This window comes from Folsomia candida, unplaced genomic scaffold, assembly GCF_002217175.1.
Source record: "Folsomia candida strain VU population unplaced genomic scaffold, ASM221717v1 Fcan01_Sc062, whole genome shotgun sequence".
Taxonomy (NCBI): Eukaryota; Metazoa; Arthropoda; class Collembola; order Entomobryomorpha; family Isotomidae; genus Folsomia; species Folsomia candida.
The window spans coordinates 13,075-32,888 of NW_019091254.1; the positions used below are offsets into that span (position 1 = coordinate 13,075).

The window sequence follows — 19,814 nt, forward strand, 5'->3', positions numbered from 1 at the left end:
TATTAGATTACCATTACGTCATGCGATTCCCTCATTTCAGCTTTTAAACCGGCAAGAATACGCGTTGTTATATTTTTTTGGCGTTTTAGTTTGACAGTTTTGAATTTAAAATGTTATAAATATTAAAAACGAGCACAAATTTTTTACTTATTATTGTATTTTTCAATTTTGTTGCATTTCTATCTCATATTTTTCAGGTTGGTTACCCTTATTGTAAAAAATAGCTTGCCAAATGTGGTAAAATTCCCTGTACATAATTTGTTTCAAATTTTCTCCAGGTCTTAATTTTTAACTCGTAATGATTAAAAACGATGCACTTTCGAGGATCAATTTATTTTATTGCAAGACATTATATATCTTATGTAGGTAAGTATTGCATGGTATAAGTAAAATGGAAATTAGATCATGAATGAGAGAACATTGCTCCGTCGACTATTGGCTCCAATCTCATAAATCTTTCCACGATAACCTAATCCGATACATGCAATGCAATTCCACATGTGGAGAAATTGCACTCTTAAAGATGTGAAGGGCACCATTTGTGGCCCTACTTGATCAAACTCGGTCGACATATGTACGTATTTATTGTTTTTCTGGTAAATTGGTAAAGTCAGTATAAAATAATTCGTGCTAAACCACGACAAGAAATTATTTAGAAAATAGGATTTAACTTTTTGTAGGTTGTATCGAAATACGTATTTCCCCATCTTGATAATCTTCTATTAAAAAACAGAAACTGCCAGTAATTGGGTAAAATAGTGACGGATTTGTCATTTTATTCCAAAATCATTTTTACAGGGTATATTTCATTTTTACGAGTTTACTCCTGAAAACGTCATAAATTTATAAATTTCACGAGTATGAATATGAAATATGAATATATAAATAAAGAATAATTTCATATAAATATGAAATTTATAAATTTCATATTTGTTTTATTAGATCGAGTTTAATCATGCAAAGACTAAATGTATGTAACAGTTTTGTAAATAAAATTAGTTGGGAAGCGAGGCATTTAGGTGATATCACAATATGTATATTTGTACTTATCGTCGGTTATTTAGAACTTAGTTCAGGCTATAAAAGTACAGATAGAGAGTCAGAGCAGTCAGAATGATATCTCCTGAATCTGGACCCTCGTTTTAACGTCATGTTCACATTGGCGTCATGTTCCTTTTCAGAACACCGACCAAATTGTACTCCCGCTGTTCGGGGATGGGTTTGAGGACGTGGAATTCGTCGTGTTCGTATTCGTCGCGGACGCCGAGGGGCTCAAGGAACAAGGCGTAATGGGATTTTGAGGTTTCTGAGATGATAAAATTCCTCCTCATTCCGCCAACAAACTATTCCCGCCAGATCCCGCTGAATGTTTGGCGGTAGCGGGACTGGTCCTTCCGGTGGGGGCGAGATGTCCAGCATGCTATCAGCTGAGGAAAGTAAATAAATACTTATTATTAGCCGATTTTTGTAACCCACTTTTTGTTATTAATTATAAATCAACTTGCTAATTTATTTGCGATTTTCACAATATCTAAATTTCATCAAAAACAAATTCCTTATTTTTTTAAATTGATAGTTTTGTAGTGCCCAAAATTAACCTTACATCTAACTAATACATAAATTGAACCTTAGTATCTAAAGTTTCATTGATCTCCATAATTACGAAATTGATGTCATTTTAGAAATTAGCTGAGGATTGAGTCGTACACTGGTTTACACCATTTGTAAGGAATTATGTTCTACGCTGTACAAAGGAAGCAGGATGAGTCTAAATCTAATTTATAAACTATAAAATTGTACATTTACTTTGATTGAGTTTGGCGTTAATATGGTACAAATTGTTTTTCTGCCGTTCATTCTCCGGAAATTTTTTATAAAAAATCCTAATCGACGAATTTCATAAAATTCCACTAATTTTCACAAAGCTTAAAATGTCTTTGTTTTACGTAAATCTCTCAAAAATTGGGAACATTCTCCCCCTATATAAAAAATGTTGTCCACTCACCCACCACGACGGCGTCTTGATTCATATACAATTTCATACTTGACTCTCCTCCGGATAAATTATGGTCGAATCCGCCCCTTACTTTGTCGTCGCCATCTCCGAAAATTACGGCGTTTGAGACGGGCTAAACGCAGTCGGGAATCGCCAAAATGTGGTTCCCATTGTGATGGTATGTTCCCCGTTTTAGCGTCCCCCCACCCGTGTGGGTCTCGTAGGCGAGGTGGTGACCCTGATGACCGTGCGATGACCGAGGCAACGTCCCGCCACCACTGTTACCCGGGTGAAAGTGGTGCTGGTGCTGCTGGTGGTACTGGGACATTGAGATGGATTCGGCGGGCATGTAGACCGAGGAGGATGATAAATGAGTGGTTGGAAAGTCATTAGGGTGAAGTTCCTGCTGCGGGTGAGGGTGGTTCTGCTGGTGGTTCGAGGATGAACAACAGGCCGTGGACCACTTGTAATCTTCCTGAAATGTGGGAAATTTTAGACTCGTGTAGAAAGGAGAGAAAGTGAGAGCGACGTAACGTGAAAGTAATACATAATTTTTGGGACTTGCAAGACTTTCTCGGAATTAATCACTCTATTTTTAAAAGAAATTGTAGAAAATTACTGGTCTGGAATTTTTACAAAAAAATCTAGTGTTTGTTTAAATTTAGGTTTCTCATATTTTATAAATGATCTGTTTTTTGTGAAATTGTGTGTAATTTTTTGTTTACGAAGTTATTGTTTTTTATAAATTTGTACTACATAAAATACTTTCTCCTTCTTAAATGTACCCACTTTCTCCACCTAGTAACTTTTGCTCTTTATGCTTTCTCCTAATCACTATATGAGCAAAATCATGATTGGCTGCAAAAATAGAAGGATCTCATCTTATGTAATCGTGACCCCGCCACCCACGTTGGGAAACTATAAATAAAACGTAAACCCAGCAAAAAATAAGGAAAGGCTCTCTTTATCGAAGTCGCTGACATTTTCTTTTTTCGCTTTTAATGTGCCTTTAATTGATTGTACTTTTCCTGCCACGAAGACCTTCGCCTACTCTCACTTCCTCCGCCGTCCTTAATGACACCCGCACTTTAGCCCCGGCATAAATCACACCAACAATTTCTTCTGCTTAAGTAAGGATGGGTGTACCCTGAATAATGTGGGACCAAGATTGGCTCTGCTGGTGGTGGTAACAAGTATGTTACCGAGTGGTGATAATAAAAGGGCACTAAATTCAACTTGCATCTTAATTACCAAGCTCGAATTAAGGTTGCAGTTTAAATTTTGTGCATAATCATTGGTACCAAATCGTTACAAACTGGGTGGACTATTCTTTTCGGGGTAATAAAAATCTGATCGAGAATAAGTACATACCGTATTTTTGGTAACAATTTGCTACCCTCTGATTAACGAATTAATCGACTTAATTCATATTCGTAAATTTGTCTCCACAAAAAAGTAAAGGAACTTAGCAAATTTGACACAATTATTGTCACCGTTCGGTAACACAACCTTTTGCCAAGGTTCCTAACTCGTTAAACTATCAATTTGATTACCAAATTATTTATCGTGTATTACAACAAAACCTCACCTGAGCTTGCTGATACTGGGCGACTCCTCCTTTTTGAGGTGTCCCACCCCCCGAACTCCTCCCACTCTCGTCGACCTCGTCACTATCACGGCTTCCCCTGTCGCCCTCGTTGTTGGTGGGGATGGCCCTCTTCCGGTGACACATGATGGCCGAGAATACCACCAAATTGAGCGCGATGAGAGCGACGCCGACGGTGATGGTGACGGTGAGCGCGGTGGTGAAGTCGTACTCGGTCGTGCCGGTCATTCCAGGGGAGGAGGAGAGCGGGACGACCGATTCGCCACCACCGCCACGAATTTCCACTTCAACCTCGTTCGAATCAATGCGCCTGAAAAAATCAAGAAGAGAAAGTTTGTCCATTGTTGGTCAGTTTTTGAAACCTGAAATAGTTTTTATCCATAGGACACAATTTGTGTCACAAATTCATAACAGTGAAAATAAATGTTGATTTTATCAGTTTTATTATGTGAAGTTTTCGAGTTTTAAAAGGTTTACAAAAAATTGAACAAGTATTTAAAAATTTTACATAATCTTTACTCAAGTTACGACAGCTTTCTCCTTCCGCAACTACATATGTCATACAAGTTGCTAGAAGCTCAACAAATGAGGAATTTAAACATTTAGAAAAAGTTTGCAAAATTTCACAAAACTGCAATTTCACCAAGTAAACATTAGATCAGTTAGAAATTAATTAAATTACAGTCTTGTTTTTGTCACGAATTTAATGTATTTATAAATTTAGAGGTGGCTTTCTTCACCTAAAAAAGTATCTGCCTTCTTTCACCAGATGAAAGCAATCAAGACAAAAATAGGAAATGAATGAAAAAACGGGCACATCACGGAAGCCTCCTCATTCCACTAACGTGATCTAATTTACTGCAAGGTGAAAGTAAATAGGAGGTCAAATTTCGTCCCAATTTAGTTCCGAGAGAAGGACCCACGTTGACACTAAACTAACCTCAGACACTAAACTAACTAGACTGACCTCAGAACGTAAACGTGTCACTATTCCACCACCATCGTCGAATTGGGATACAATCTCTCTAAAATAAACTCACTCAATGCATCCGATCCGCATCTGGAGCATCCTTGAGAAGAATTACCAAATATAGAAAACCAGGGTTTGGCACGTAGCACAAAGAAAAACAGAGAATCAAATTTCAAAGGAAATTGCAGAATGGGCATGAGTGAGAGCAGAATAAATAGAGTTTCGAAATTTTCAGAATTCTTGAACTTTTGAAAATATACTTTTCACAAATAAATTCGTCTCATAGATAACGGGATCATTCAACCTACCATTTACTCTATTATCTGCATCATTTAATTAAAACTCGAATTGACGTTAAAATATTTCGAAATTTTTTCACAATTAGTTACATAAGATCATGGCAGACCTATTTATAACTGTATCGTTATAATAATTCCAGACAGAATTTGACAGTAAATATTCGCCTGTGTTTAGAAAAATTCGAAAACAACTACCTAATGCTACTGACAAAATCGATTTCAAATAAAAAGTTAAAATCACGATTTTAAGAAACCCTAAAGAAGAGCAAGTGTCCTATTTCTTACTTTCCCCGTTTCAATTCAGACTAAAAAAAGACGAGACAATTGAGAGTTTCGAAGTTTTCAAAATTCTTGAACTTTAGAAAATATACATTTCAAATAAATTTGAGTTACCTTCGAGCTAACCTATTACTTACTTCTTGTCGTGTGCATTTTCAAATTAAAAGTCGAAATGACGTTGAAATATTTCAAAAATTTTTTAGCGATTAGTTACACAAGGTCGTGGCAGTACTATAACCGTTGAGTGAGCATAATTATTCAAGCTTCATCCCTACTTTCATCTCAACAGTAATTTTTCGGTAAATATTTCGCCCAAACTTTCTCCCGACTCCCTCGGGTGGGCGCAACTTGTCAATAATAATGAGAATTTGATGCACTGCGAATAATATGAGAATACAGTTGTGACGAAGTATTGGTAAAGATTTAGCACCAAAAACGGTGACAATTATTTTCCACTCGATTAATGTATGTATGAAAGCAACAGGTGTTTCGAAGATTAATTTATTGTCAGTGTGGCAATGCATCTAAATACAGCTTTGACTTATATTTAGATTATAGAAATTATAAATTTGCGGTGTTAAAGAATTACAATAAATTAGAGAGTCGATTATTTCGATATAGAAATGCAATTTAAAAATCGAGGGCTGGTCAAATTTGCAAAAAAAATACGAATTATAAAAAGACTGGCACAAAATAAATAATTCTAACGTGAGGCTTATTGTAGATTAAAATATTAAATTTGTCTGTTCTACAAAACAATTGTAACGAAATTAATTTCACGAATGGACACTTGTCATCTAAATTTTGTAACCCCTAATATCTACTATTTCAGAAATTTACAATTCCGGTATGTAAAACAAGCAAAAAATTATGCTATCGTATACTTTATTGGAAATATTGCTGGCAAATCATTCAGAAAAGTTGTTTGAAATTTACATTTTGGAACTTAACGTTAAAAATCTGACACAAATAAATAATTTAAATTTCAAGTTTGTAATATTAAACTTGCTGGGAAAGAACTATAAAATTAGTATTAAAAGCAGAAATATCTAGCAAAAAATAGATTATCACACATTTTGTTGGCAAATAATTTATAAACGTTAGTTTTCAAGCTTACATATGTAACCTGGAACTTGACGTGATTATGTTTTGAAATAGAGATAAATTTTAATTTCGTGGATAATGTATGTACCGTTTTGTTATTACGGTGTAATAATGGTCCGTGGCTCCTTGGTTACAACCCTGTTACCATAATATTTTCATTGTGAAAATACGTATTTAAATTTTGTAAATTTTTAATGCAGAATGCAAAAACATGAATTTTTTCACAAACTTAAAAAAAACTACGAACAGAAACGCAAAGTGAAAGTATGAAAACAACTTTTTCCCCGGTATCTAAACATCCATCTTGGAAGTAATTCATCAGTTTGATGCCTTCAAAAAAGTTTTTTTTGTAAAAAATATATGAAAAAAGTGGGAAAGTAAAGTAAAATAGAAGCAAACAGAAATTTCCTGATCTGGACGGCACACGGAAAATGGTCCGATACACAAAATGACGACTCGGTAGGATGGACACTCTTAAACAAATCAATACAATCAAATATCAGTAACCAAAAAGCATCGAGATACAATCTTTAGTCACATAGTGGTCTCAACATCTCAAAATAATATCTTCCGACGTTAGCAAATTCAGAATTTAAATATATAAAATGTTTCCTGACAATTGGACTTGATTGCCTCGTAAACTCTTCTGAAGTCCAAAAATACTATGGATCAAATGAACAATTCTAAATCAGTTTAACTAACTAATTAATTCCGTAGTGCTTCACGAATTACAGAAATATTTAATTCTTTTTTAAATTACATTATAAATTTATTCAAAAAATAGGCTTGTAAAATAATTTATGTATAAAAGTTGAAATTTTTGCGGGGTTAAAAAATTCAAATTTAATTTCTAGTCCCTTTAAATAGGTAGAATTTTTTTTGTTTTTTGTTGATTTTTTGTCACTGTACTTATCAAATAATTTACCTTACATTTTTAAGAGCATCATTCACCACTTTTTTGCATTGACTCTCCAATGGTTGAGACCGGCAAGGAAGGAACTACAACGTCGAGAATAAAGTGTTTTCTCCGTGAGTGTAACACATGACGGATTTATTGATGGTTTGAGAAAGGACTTTCCCCGGCAAAAGTTTCCCTTCTTCTCTGTAATCATATCTTCTTGACGCGATAACAAGGGCACGAGCCCACTTCCGGTCGGAAAAAGTCATGTCAATCGACGTGTATGTTACATTTTTTTTTATTAGACATCGTGTCTCTTGAGAAAAGTTCACTTTCCTACAGTTTTGGAACTTGCATACATAAAACTTGTGATCTATTTCTTCATGAATTTTGAAATTTTGACCCCTCGGTGTAACTGATGACAAAAAATTAATTACAAAAAGTGACATGTTTCATACACAAATGGAAATGCAATGGAATGGAGAAATATCTATCGTATAATTCGTTATATTTGAACTTCCCCAAAAAACTATTTCCGGTGTTCACTTCCCTCAACAATTGGCAATAAAAATACAAAATTTGTTTGTGTTCACAAATTTTATCGAACTCTATGCTCACGAGGTAAATTAGTAACTCGTAAACTTAAAAGTAACTGGCAAAACTTTTCCAAATAAAATTTTCTATTTTGAAAGTTTAAAAAAATATCCTTTTGAATGTAAATGCATACAGATATCTATACTACCACATTAATCTGACATTACAAATTAATATTCAAATTGCAAAATATTTTTGTTTCGGCGTTGAACTATGAAGTTTTTCCACAGTAAATATTGTGCGTACGGCGTACTCGCCACAATTTCTAATTTTGTGCCGCATTATACAAACATTTTGCGAAATAATCTTCATAAAATAAAAAAATCCATATCCTATTTGGGTCGATACTTTCGTAACTCCCAAAATTATTAGTCTTGCACCAAAATTCTTATCGAAATCACGCAAACTTCGCAAACCTTCAAAAGTAATTTAGATATGTTCAACGTTTGAGATTCGCTGTAAACGTTATATCGTGAGTACCCTCTTTATATTTATTACGTAATTATTTTAAATATTATGCAAATTCGCCTTTTCGTAGAAAGCTCACCCATTCTTTAACATTTCCTACCCCCAAAAAAAATCCACCACGATTCTCTCAACTTACCCACTTTTTACAAAGTTGGCGACATAATGAAGAAACATTTCTGCCACGAAGGCATCCTGCTTGGAGAAGTTTGCGAGGGCGGCGAAGGGCGAAACATGCTGGTTGAGGCCCTGCGCGGGTATATTGTTCGTCACCGGGAGTCCCATCACGTAAGGCACAATGTCACCCTCCATGGTTCCCAGACGCTGCAAATGACAGAAACATTTTAGCAAAGTTTTTCGAAACAACTTTTTTTCTGAGAAATATCTACAAAGTTTCACTTAAAAATTTTAATTTCCAAGATGAAGTTGTGTTTTTCAACAAAAAATTTGAGAAAGTATAATTCCACGAACAAACTAATCACATCTAAAATTTTAATTATGTACAACAAATTCAAAAATTTAAATTGTGACGTATTAAGTATGCATTTTTGGAGTTTAAAAAATGCGGCATTTTGCATTTCACAAGAACGAAAAAAAGCTATCAAGTTCCAAACTGTATTTATGTCGCGATCTTACAAAAGTCATAACTCTGGATTAAATCAAGATTAGATTATTGTTTAGAATTCTAAATAATTCGAATATTATGATTTTAGTGTGAAAAACATACCTTGAGTTTCAAAATCATAAGAAATATGGGTTATAATTAACTTTTTACCCGTATCACTACCTTGTAGGTTATTATAAATTATAAATTCCTACCTGGAATTATGTGTCACAAAATATAAAAATAATTTTGAGAAGAAAATCTACTTCATAAAACGCATAAAATATTTCAGAAATTTACTGTTTACTGTTTACTGAAGTTTATTAAAATGTCGGAAATCATCAGAAAAAGTAAATACTTCCGGTATGAAAAATTACATATTTGTATTTTCAAAAATTGCAAATTTCCTTCCAGTGTTAATCACCTATTTCCAAAGTAAAAAAAAAACAAATAATTTCTTTTCGACGACGTCTGCCAAATCTAATCTATTAAAGTATATATAAAGTTTTAGAAATTCAAAGTATGGTGTGAAAAACACGCACAAAAATTTTAAAAAAATAATATTTAATTTCGGCGTGTAATAAGATTGCAAATTTTGATTCTCAGAAAAATTTTACAAATTTCAAGTATAAATTACATTTTCCTGAGTTTATAAACTTTCTGAAATTTAAAGTGCGCTATGTAAAAGATGGAACAAATTATAAAACCATATATTTTGTTGTGAGTTTGAAATGAATCATTCGAAAACAATTTTAATCCGAGAAAAATTCAACAAAATTGTATCTTAAAGCAATCTCATTTTCAAATAAATGAAATTCATGGCGTTGTTGATCATATCACTGGAAATACAAGACTGATCTAATTTATCATTATTCCTACGTCTAACAGACCAAAGTTCGACTGCTGGTTACTCGTTTTAAAAAAACTGCACAAAATTGGAGTAGGAATCATAAAAATTAACAGATTTTTGCTTGTTCATGATTAATTGCGAAAAATTGCAATATTTCTCTGCAGTTTTTAGTCCCATGTTAGCAATGACCTACGTGATTGGTGGTGGTGGGCGATCAAAAAATTCCAATTGAAATTCTTATAATTTCGAAAAAACTCGTCTGTCAGTCATCTGGATTCCTTGAACGACCCATCTTGCTAACATAACCTAACTATAAAATTACTGATTTGCACAAAACGGCGTATATATTAAATATAAATATAAATAAATAAATAAATAAAAATTATAAATATAAAATATAAAATATAAAATATAAAATATAAAATGCCCTTTCTCTCCTTTCTCTCCTTTCTTATAAATATAAAATATAAATATAAAATTATATATTATAAATATAAATAAATATTAAATATATTTAATTTTAAAATAAATTCAACACTTTGAATTTAATTTTGAACAATGCGTTGACTTTATAGACAAAATTTAGCCATGAAAATAGAAACGAGTACATTATTCTAATATTTAATGCGTATTTTTAATGCGTGTAAGTATTTTGGATGTAAAATTTAATTTAAAAATAAATAAGTACATTTTTAGAAAATTCCCTGCCCGGATGGTGCTTGTTGTGACTAAGATTGTAACCAGCCTGCTATAAAATAGATCACACATTTTATTTATTATATTGGTCGAATAGTAATTTTTTTTAATGAGGCTAGGTTCAGGTCTGGGGACGACGTTGATTAACTTTCCAGGTGAAAGTCACGCCACAGAACATTATGTGATGATAATTGCTTTCTCTTTTACGAAAAGTGACTCTTGTCAAGAGTTGGCCCAGTTCTGGGAGACCTTTTCTGACGAAAAACTTATGAGGTGCATGGCTGTCGAGCTGGTTATATGTAGTGCACTCTATTAAACTCGGTGACAAACTTCATCCGTCCGGTAATAAGTAGAACTTATATAGTTAGGTATATTTGGTACTCTTTTTTATTTACCAGCTTTCTTTTTGGTATTTAAAAAGAAAATAATAATAATTTGTTATCCGTTAGATACTCAGTCTTTCCCAGTTCGACTATTTATCTGTTCATTTCACAATAAAATTATTTCGATTAAGAAATCTTATGTTTTATGTCAAGTCAGTAATATTTCTTAATACTTGTTCTCCATAGATTTCCTAATTTAAAAAAACGTATAACTGATACTATTACAAAATCCAGGTTTTCATTATTCAAAACGTTTGGAGAGGCTATATTAGCATAAACTAAAATTAGATTGTACTAAACAATCTGTATCTGCATTTTTGAAATCGAATTACAATTTTCATATTTTTTCATAAGGGCGTTTAACTAAACAATTATTTTTACTGGATTTTCGTATTGACAAACAAAATCTTTAGTGAAATTATTAAGAGTGAAAACTTTGTGAAGTGGGTGGACAGATGTATATTCCTCGTTTTCCGGTCTCATATTACATTTCATTCATCGCAGGGAAAGTTGGCCATGTTATGTAATTTTCTTATTATGTAATGCAACCTAAGACGTAATTGTATATGCCACTTTTTTGCATTCCTGTTTAGGGATTGTTTCATTTTGCATCACTAACCAGCATATGTTTCATGGACGGTATTTTGGTTTAGATTCACATTTGTTTCACATAAATCAAGTTTTTTTCTTACTTGTAATTAAGAGTTTACACTTTTAATAAAACTGTTTTCAAATCATTACTGCCCGACCGAAGTACAAATGTAGATGTGCCTTCCGGCACTGGTAATAACCGGCATTACTGTTTAGTAATTTTGTGGTACTGAAAAATTTACCATGCAGACACAAACTACCCCCAATCCAGTAGCAAGTTAATACGAGTAAATATATGACTCTACCAGGTTTACAATAGTGTATGGATAGAAAATAGTACAGTCATCTACCAGACCAGGAATATTTCTAACTAGCGTATAAGCCCGTCTCCCGCAGGGCGAGAGTGAATTTGATGTTAAAATTCCAATTAATATTATTGCTTTCTCTACTTTCACTTCCGTCACGGAAAATTATTTTGCTTCCGTTGCAGACAAACATTTCCAGCTATAATATAGATGTGCATCAAATGCTGAGGAATTTCATGCAACAATTTTTATACGTACATTTGCCAAATGTGTACAAGAATAGTGCCAAAAGAAATAACTTCTTCGTAGTTCACGTAAATTCGTAAAAGGATAACGTCCTTCGATAAAATTATTAACAACTCGAACGCTAAAAAATTATATACAGCTGACTTTTATGACTAGAATTAATGAATCACAATACGTCACTTTGATCAATTCTACGTTTTTCTTAAAAACAATTAGTAGAATTTCTTGTACAAATTCAGGACTTGATGTAACTCCCCCGTAACAAATTTTCTACCACGTGAATTAAAATGTAAGAAACTTTACCTCGAAAATAGTACAATTTTCCGTAATTAATCATGAACCGCATGAAATATGTGATAAATGAGGATGGATAAAAATTCAAATAATTTCGCTACTCACCTAAAGGTCCCAACCTGGAAATTAAATCCATATAAAATATTTAGTTAGTTGTTACATACACAAATAATATTACGCGCCTTTGAATCTCACCCTTCGCGCAACTCTGACCTGTAATTGAAGGTGACGACGATATGATTTCCGAGGCTGGCGAGGGCGGCCCCATCAAATTCGTTGCCACTCCCCCACTCCCAACCCTCACCGTGAATCACAAGCACGATCGGGTAACGGGCATCCCGTCGGGAATCACCTGTAATTTAGAAAGAATTCAAATTTTATTTTTTTAATTATCATTTTGTCGCACCTTACATTCTTAATTTAAAATGAATTTTGAACTGTTTTACGATTTAAAAACCGGGTACAAAATACACTTCAATTTTTTTATGTTTGATCCTAGCTTACTTTTTACGTATTAAAATTTTCATTTATGTATGTACAACGACAATTTTAAAGTATTCAAACATTTGGCAAAGATGGACGCCAAAATAAAAATTACTTGTGACCAAATACGTATTTATACAAAAAAGGTCGTAGCTCCTTTCCTTACGTTTCGCAAAATTTTTATGGACTTAATTATCACGATAAAAGTTAAAAGTTGGAGTAATACAATAATTATAATTCACTTGAAGTTTGGCAAACATTTCGTTCAGTTCATACAATTCTCTGTACTCTTTATACCACTCTACAATCAATTGAAACAATTAGCTCGGATGTTTGTAAAGTCCGTAATTCGTATAATATTAATTTGTAAAGTTAAGAAGAAATAAATTTACGGTTAGACTTAGACTTAATTTTAAATTTTATTTTTTAGTGACCTAACTGTTTTTAAACTTTTGCAACGTTTAGTTAAATTATCTCGACTCTATAAACCAAGATTAACAGTAGCAATGCCACTTTGACTTGAAGAATTTCTTCGCATTTTTACTAAATTTTCATAAATTGAAAATGTCTGGGAAAGTTGGACGTCAAAATATAAAGAAGTTATCACAGACATTTTAATTTATGTGAAAGATTGGTATTCTCAAGGTCTCAATGGTAAGTAAGAACGTTTATTACCGGTTCAAATCAAAGATAAGTCAAGAGCAGGAGGAAAAATTGTCACAGTGAATTTTGGGGGGAAAAAATTTAGTTAACCGTCGGTCTCCGATAGGGTTAAGTGATACGTCATTTTGTTCAGTTCGACGAGCTGAACAAGAATATCGAAACCCGAATGCGCGGAAACGCTCCGTTCAAAAGTTATGGCGGGTCAAAGTTTGAAATTTTTATTGCATTTTTGGACGTTTCAGAGAATTCTACGACTTTGTCTCACTTTGCCCCAAAGCGGGAAATTTTTTGGGGTATATTGAGATTTTGGGGTAAGGTGAGATTTTTAGTTTTTATTCCAGAATATTGAATTACAATCATTTTACGGCACGGCGGGAGGGGTTTCGGGGTACTTTGAGACTTTTGGGGTTATTTCCTATCCAATTCCCCAATTCTAGGCAGCACGTCTAGGTAGCACTTCTAGATAGCTATCCCAGGTAGCACTTCTAGGTAGCTCTTCTAGGTAGCACTTCTAGGTAGCTCTTCTAGGTAGCACTGCTAGGTAGCTCTTCTAGGTAGCACTTTTATGTAGCTCTTCTAGGTAGCACTTCTAGGTAGCACTTCTAGGTAGCACTTCTAGGTAGCTCTTCTAGGTAGCACTTCTAGGTAGCTCTTCTAGGTAGCTCTTCTAAGTAGCACTTCTAGGTAGCTCTTCTAGGTAGCACTGCTAGGTAGCTCTTCTAGGTAGCACTTCTAGGTAGCACTTCTAGGCAGCACGTCTAGGTAGCACTTCTAGATAGCTATCCCAGGTAGCACTTCTAGGTAGCTCTTCTAGGTAGCTCTTCTAGGTAACACTTTTAGGTAGCTCTCCTAGGTAGCACTTTCCGCGTATTCAATCTAACCTAACCTGCTCGCTTCGCTCGCTAAAATACGAACAATACCCCAATATTCGACATAATTACTACCAGTGCGGGGCTCCCGCTTTCGCATTTTCCAGGTTCGCTTCGCTCGCGGTCGCCATGTGAGGGCCCCCGTTTTGCCACGTTTTGCCACAATCTCACGTTACCCCGAAAATCTCATCTTACCCCAAAAATGTCCTGCCATGTCGGAAATTGATTGAAATTCAATATTCTGGAATAAAAACTAAAAATCTCACGTTACCCCTAAAATCTCAATATACCCCAAAAAATTTCCCGCTTTGGGGCAAAGTGAGACAAAGTCGTAGAATTCTCTGAAACGTCCAAAAATGCAATAAAAATTTCAAACTTTGTCCCGCCATAACTTTTGAACGGGACATTTCCGCGCCTTCTGGCTTCGATATTCTTGTTCAGCTCGCCGAGACGAACAAAATGACGTATCACTTAACCCTATCGGAGACCGACGGTTAACTAAAGTCTAGCCTTTTGGGGAATTTTTTAAATATTTAAAAATGAATACATCAAAAATTGTTGGAAAGTGACGTGTTTTTTTGTGTTACATAATTAACACAACTTGTATGCAACTGTGATAAATATTTAAAATATTATAATTCCTATTGATAAATGCGTAGTTTGAATAATTAACGAACTATCTGATTTTTCAGAACAACTTGATTCAATATTATGAATGAAAAACAAATCGCGAACTTTAGCGCCACATAAATAATTTTAGACTCTCCGGTATTTGTCTGAATTAGCCTAGATGGGTCTTATTCGGTGGTGGTAGTGCGATTTATTAAATCATAGTAAATAGTTGTAATAAACAGTTTTATATTAAAATACCAAATTTCACTCGGGCATTGGTAATTTTAATTTTATCCAAGATTTTCGTCCAATTCCTAAAACTTGTAACGATTTAATAAAAAAGTAATTTTTTGTTGAGCTTCAATCTTAAATTTAAATTTCATAAATTGCTAGCTTCTCTTATAATTTGCTTGGATTATAATCTAAGATATAAATTGATGTGGTACCAAATTGGTAGTAAAATGTGTCATTCGCCCTGTCATAGTTTGACAGAATCTTATACGAGTAAGCAGTAGTACCAAGAATTTCACTACGAATTTTAACGCGGAGATAAATTGACAGTGACAAATCATTGCCAATCTGTCAAAATTTTGTTGCCACATTATTTAGTGAATTCTACAACTCATTGAATTGTACACAAATTCCTGTCCACATTTAGTAGGGTAAGAAGGAGAAAGCGGGGAGTGTAATTAGTCCGCCCGTTCCGCAAACAAGGATGAAGGCGCTGTTTGAAAACAAACAGCGCCGCGGCCAAGAATGAAATCGAATTGGATTTGTTCCGATTAGTCAAGCTATCAATACAATGGGATCGTTTCATTATTATTATTATTTTCGGGTGGCCGAGAAAATGCCATGGTTCGGAGATAGCTTCTTCTTTTTATTTGTAAAATAGAGGTATACAATGAAATTGTATTTTTCGCTTTCCAACAATTTGGATCTAACTTAACAATTTTGTAACCCTTTACGTTTAATTTATTGACATATTTTTCGCAATTTTTTCATCACTCTGAAGAAGACAGTACGCCGTCTAACTATGCCAAGAAGTAGGAAGCCGAAATTATACGAAATTTTTACAAGCTTATATTTTAAACGTGCTTTATTTTCATAATTTTCTGTCTCCTCTTCATGTAAGGAAAAATACATTCTAGGATTCCAAACACAGCTTAAAATATAATTATCCCTACTAGAAATATCCCTGAGTTTCATTATACCAAATGGTTCCCTTAAATTATACCAACAATATTATACCAATTCAAATTATACCAAATTGTCGTTATACCAAAAAAATTATGCAATTCGACCGCACACCGGATATTCGGGCCCCGAATTTCGGGGTATTCATTACGAGTTGGAATCTTCAGCTGATAACATTTTTTTGCAAAGTTGCATATTATTATTAGTTATATGCGAATTTTTAATTAGGATGAAATAATATTTGTGAAGGATTTTGCAAAAATGGTTATTTTGAAATTGTTGGCATGAATGCTGTTTATGAGAAAAATTGACACTAAATTTCAGTTGCATTTGTTTGATTACACCGTACTTGACGAATCTTTTAGTTAATTACAGAGTCAACAGTTTTATAATTACAAAAACCGCATGGGGTAATAAAGCAACAGATTTTTTTAGAAATAGATAGTTTGCAAATTTGCATTCTTCAGTTTTCCACTTGACCGAATTTTAGAACAATTGGTATTTTACCGCAAAAAAGAAGTACTTCCGAAGCAACGAGATGTATAGCAGTATAAAAAAAGAGTGTACGGCGAATTTCGATCTGGAGACGAGATGTTGACCATTTGGACCTTTAGTTTAAATATATTTGGCGTTATTGCTGTGCAATTCACATAGATTTACACTCAAGCCAATTTTCTTTCTGTGCCTAACATAATTGAAATTTTCATTCATATACCTTCCTGACTAAAATATTTCACACGTATCGAGCATTTTTTCAAATTTTTGGTTAAACAAAAATTTCTCTGAAAACTATACCTTTCGTTTTTTATCGCAAAACTAGCGTATAGCCCGGCCAAGGCCGGGTTCTGGGGGGTTTGCCCAAAGCGAAAAATCCGTCATACTATACTTTAAATAATTCCCAGTGGAGACTTTGTCATACTACATACATACATCAGAGTGAGGGTTTGCCCAAGTCATCCTGCATTTAATTAACCTGGTCACAGTACAATTTGATTTCCCCCTGTGGGAGTAGTTGAATAGCTAATTACTTAAATTCTCGTCGCGTGGGAGTAACTCCATAGCTAACTATTTAAATTCCCACGCTTCACGCTCCCGTTAAGTTCCATAAACCCCGTTAACTTCTACGATTAACGCCAAACTATTGACGGATTCGGATTCAGCGTCAAAAATGCATTCGAATTGATATGCGACATCACGAATAAGCCATATTTGAACACCACGGTCACGGAAAGGTCACGGGGGCCTCGGAGGTCAAAACCATTGACGGCGTTGGATTCAGCGTAAAAAATACATTCGAATTGATATGCCACTCGCTGTGGGTGGAGTTTCTCAAACTAAAATAATTAATTAATAGTGTTTATCTCGATCACTTATCATGATAACCACTATTGATGAGTGATGTATGTCTGTTTGTATACTGCTCACTCACTGTACATGTTCATGCATGCATTCATTCATGCAGCGCAGTGCATGCATGCAGTAGTTGCTCCCCGTCCTTCTTTGTCTACTCTACGGGGCAACTTGCATTGAGAGCCACAGGGACCCAGGCAGCCAGAACTTAACACTAACGCTTTATTAGAGTAGATTCAAGTATAAAGTCAGGCATTTTTTCATCGCCACAAAAAGATGTTGTTCCATCGAGCAGAAACTTATACAGGACCCACAGACGAAATTGACATCTGGTCCGTCGTGTAGCGAAAAGCAGTCAACTTTCGCTCCAAACTTTCTCCTCCCTGATCCCGATTGATTTCCCGGCCAGACACAAAATAGGTCTCCTCACAACAATCCCTCAAAACTGCATCCTTAAAAATTACCTCTATTTCTCAGGAAAAAACTTTCTCCGCAATTTATCTGCGTCTCTGGTTGGAAATTTTCCTTTCTTATTTCAAATAATGGACACAGCTAACTGACCACGAAACGAGGAAACCGAAGGAGTAAAATTACTTAGCTAGACACAATACAGTCAAGGAAAGAGGGTAAGATTTAGCCGAAGAAGAGCTAAATTTAGCTCCGAACGGTAAATTTTGCTCCAAATCTTCCGCCAAATTTAAATTATTCAATCTATAAGTATGAATTTAAAATGACCTTCACTTTTAAGTTTTTGTAACCACGGTGGGCCAGATCACACAAAGCTGGGCCATTGCTTATTTGTTAAGTGGAACCTGCTTAAATTATCTAAATTGACAAAAACAACCGTCGGTGCATAATAAAGGCGGTCGGTCTTTTCAAAGTCTGACCAAGCTAAATTTAGCCGAGGATCAGCTAAATTTAGCTCTTTTTCAGAAGCAAAATTGAGCTTGAGGAGCTGGATTTAGCTTTCGGAGCTAAATCTAGCTCCAGATCGGCTAAGTAAAGCCGGAGCTAAATTTAGCTCTTCTTCGGCTAAATCTTACCCTCTTTCCTTGACTGCAATACAACCCATCTTTGTCCAGCACACAAAATAAGTTGATAACAAAATTATCACCACGTTTACTGAAGGATGTGAGGCTGGACTACATTGGTAAAGAATTACTACCCGAAAAAGGTTATAATTTCTACGAATCTCGAATTTGACACGTATTTGCTAGAAATTGAACAAAACGCGGTAACAATTTCGAATATCCTGGGAATTATTGTATTGGGAAATATTTACCGATGGCACGATACACGGGGTAACAATTTTATTTGTCACCAACTGTTTTGAGTCAGTTATGATGACGAAGGATTTGTTACCAAACGGTAAAAATAATCTCCATAAGACTCAAAATGTTTACCTCCGTGTAAGCAATTCAAACCAAAGAGTGTCAAATTTGAGTTTGATGGAAATTATTGCTATCTTTCGGTGGTAAGTCTTTACCAGCATGATTGAGTCGCATGTGTTGTGACTACAATATTCGCGGTGAGGATTTTTTTACCAACTTATTTTTTAAGAATTAAAATACTTAGGTGCACAAAATACAATTCATCTCTGAAAAAACCTGCCGAACTTTTACGGCAGGATTTATTTCATTGAACAAGAAGAAACGTGGATGGAGAAAAGTGGAGAAAGTTGAGCTGGACGACGGCGGGAGGCAAAGACTAACTTTCTTTTTTAAGCGGTGCAATTTTTCCTTGTCGAATCATGTCATTCTTCTCTCGCTTCAAGAATCCATCAAGTTTGTTGATTCCGGACGAATCTGGGCTGAGTTTAAATTAATAGATTGTGTGTACCTTCAATTTTTTGTGGAGGACAATGGGATGTATCGTGGGAGGGAATCAATTTGCAGTCATTTTTACTCTCAACATCGAATTAATAGGTGTTATCTGGATTAGTTATTTTACTTTTTAAACATTACAAATCTTCAACGCCAAAGGTGTTAGAATTAAATTTGTAGTAAATATAAATTGATTTTACTTTTTAAACGTTACAAATCTTCAACGCCAAAGGTGTTAGAATTAAATTTGTAGTAAATATAAATTGATTTTACTTTTTAAACATTACAAATCTTCAACGCCAAAGGTGTTAGAATTAAATTTGTAGTAAATATAAATTGATTTTACTTTTTAAACATTACAAATCTTCAACGCCAAAGGTGTTAGAATTAAATTTGTAGTAAATATAAATTGATTTTACTTTTTAAACGTTACAAATCTTCAACGCCAAAGGTGTTAGAATTAAATTTCTAGTAAATATAAATTGACTCAGATATAATGCTTACCGCATACATACGCAAAACAACAATTTCGCATAATTGGTGTTTGCATAATCATTCGTTTCGCACAATCTTAGATCCTGTCCAGCAATAATGCACGAAGAAAGGTCACTACTTGCGAAACTAGGTTAGGAACTTGCCG

The 19,814-nt window shown here is 34.3% G+C and overlaps 1 protein-coding gene across 1 annotated transcript; it reads right to left on the reverse strand.

Moving 5' to 3' along the window:
* Positions 1–942: 942 nt before the first annotated feature.
* On the reverse strand, positions 943–12,518 carry LOC118433602. Its single transcript, XM_035845689.1, has 6 exons — positions 12,394–12,518; positions 12,286–12,299; positions 8,351–8,535; positions 3,585–3,912; positions 2,006–2,471; positions 943–1,427 (listed from the first exon to the last, which is right to left on the reverse strand). The coding sequence occupies exons 3-5, from the start codon at positions 8,521–8,523 to the stop codon at positions 2,130–2,132; spliced, it is 843 nt and encodes a 280-aa protein (XP_035701582.1). The 5' UTR covers positions 8,524–8,535; positions 12,286–12,299; positions 12,394–12,518; the 3' UTR covers positions 943–1,427; positions 2,006–2,129.
* Between the last annotated feature and the right edge of the window lie 7,296 nt (positions 12,519–19,814).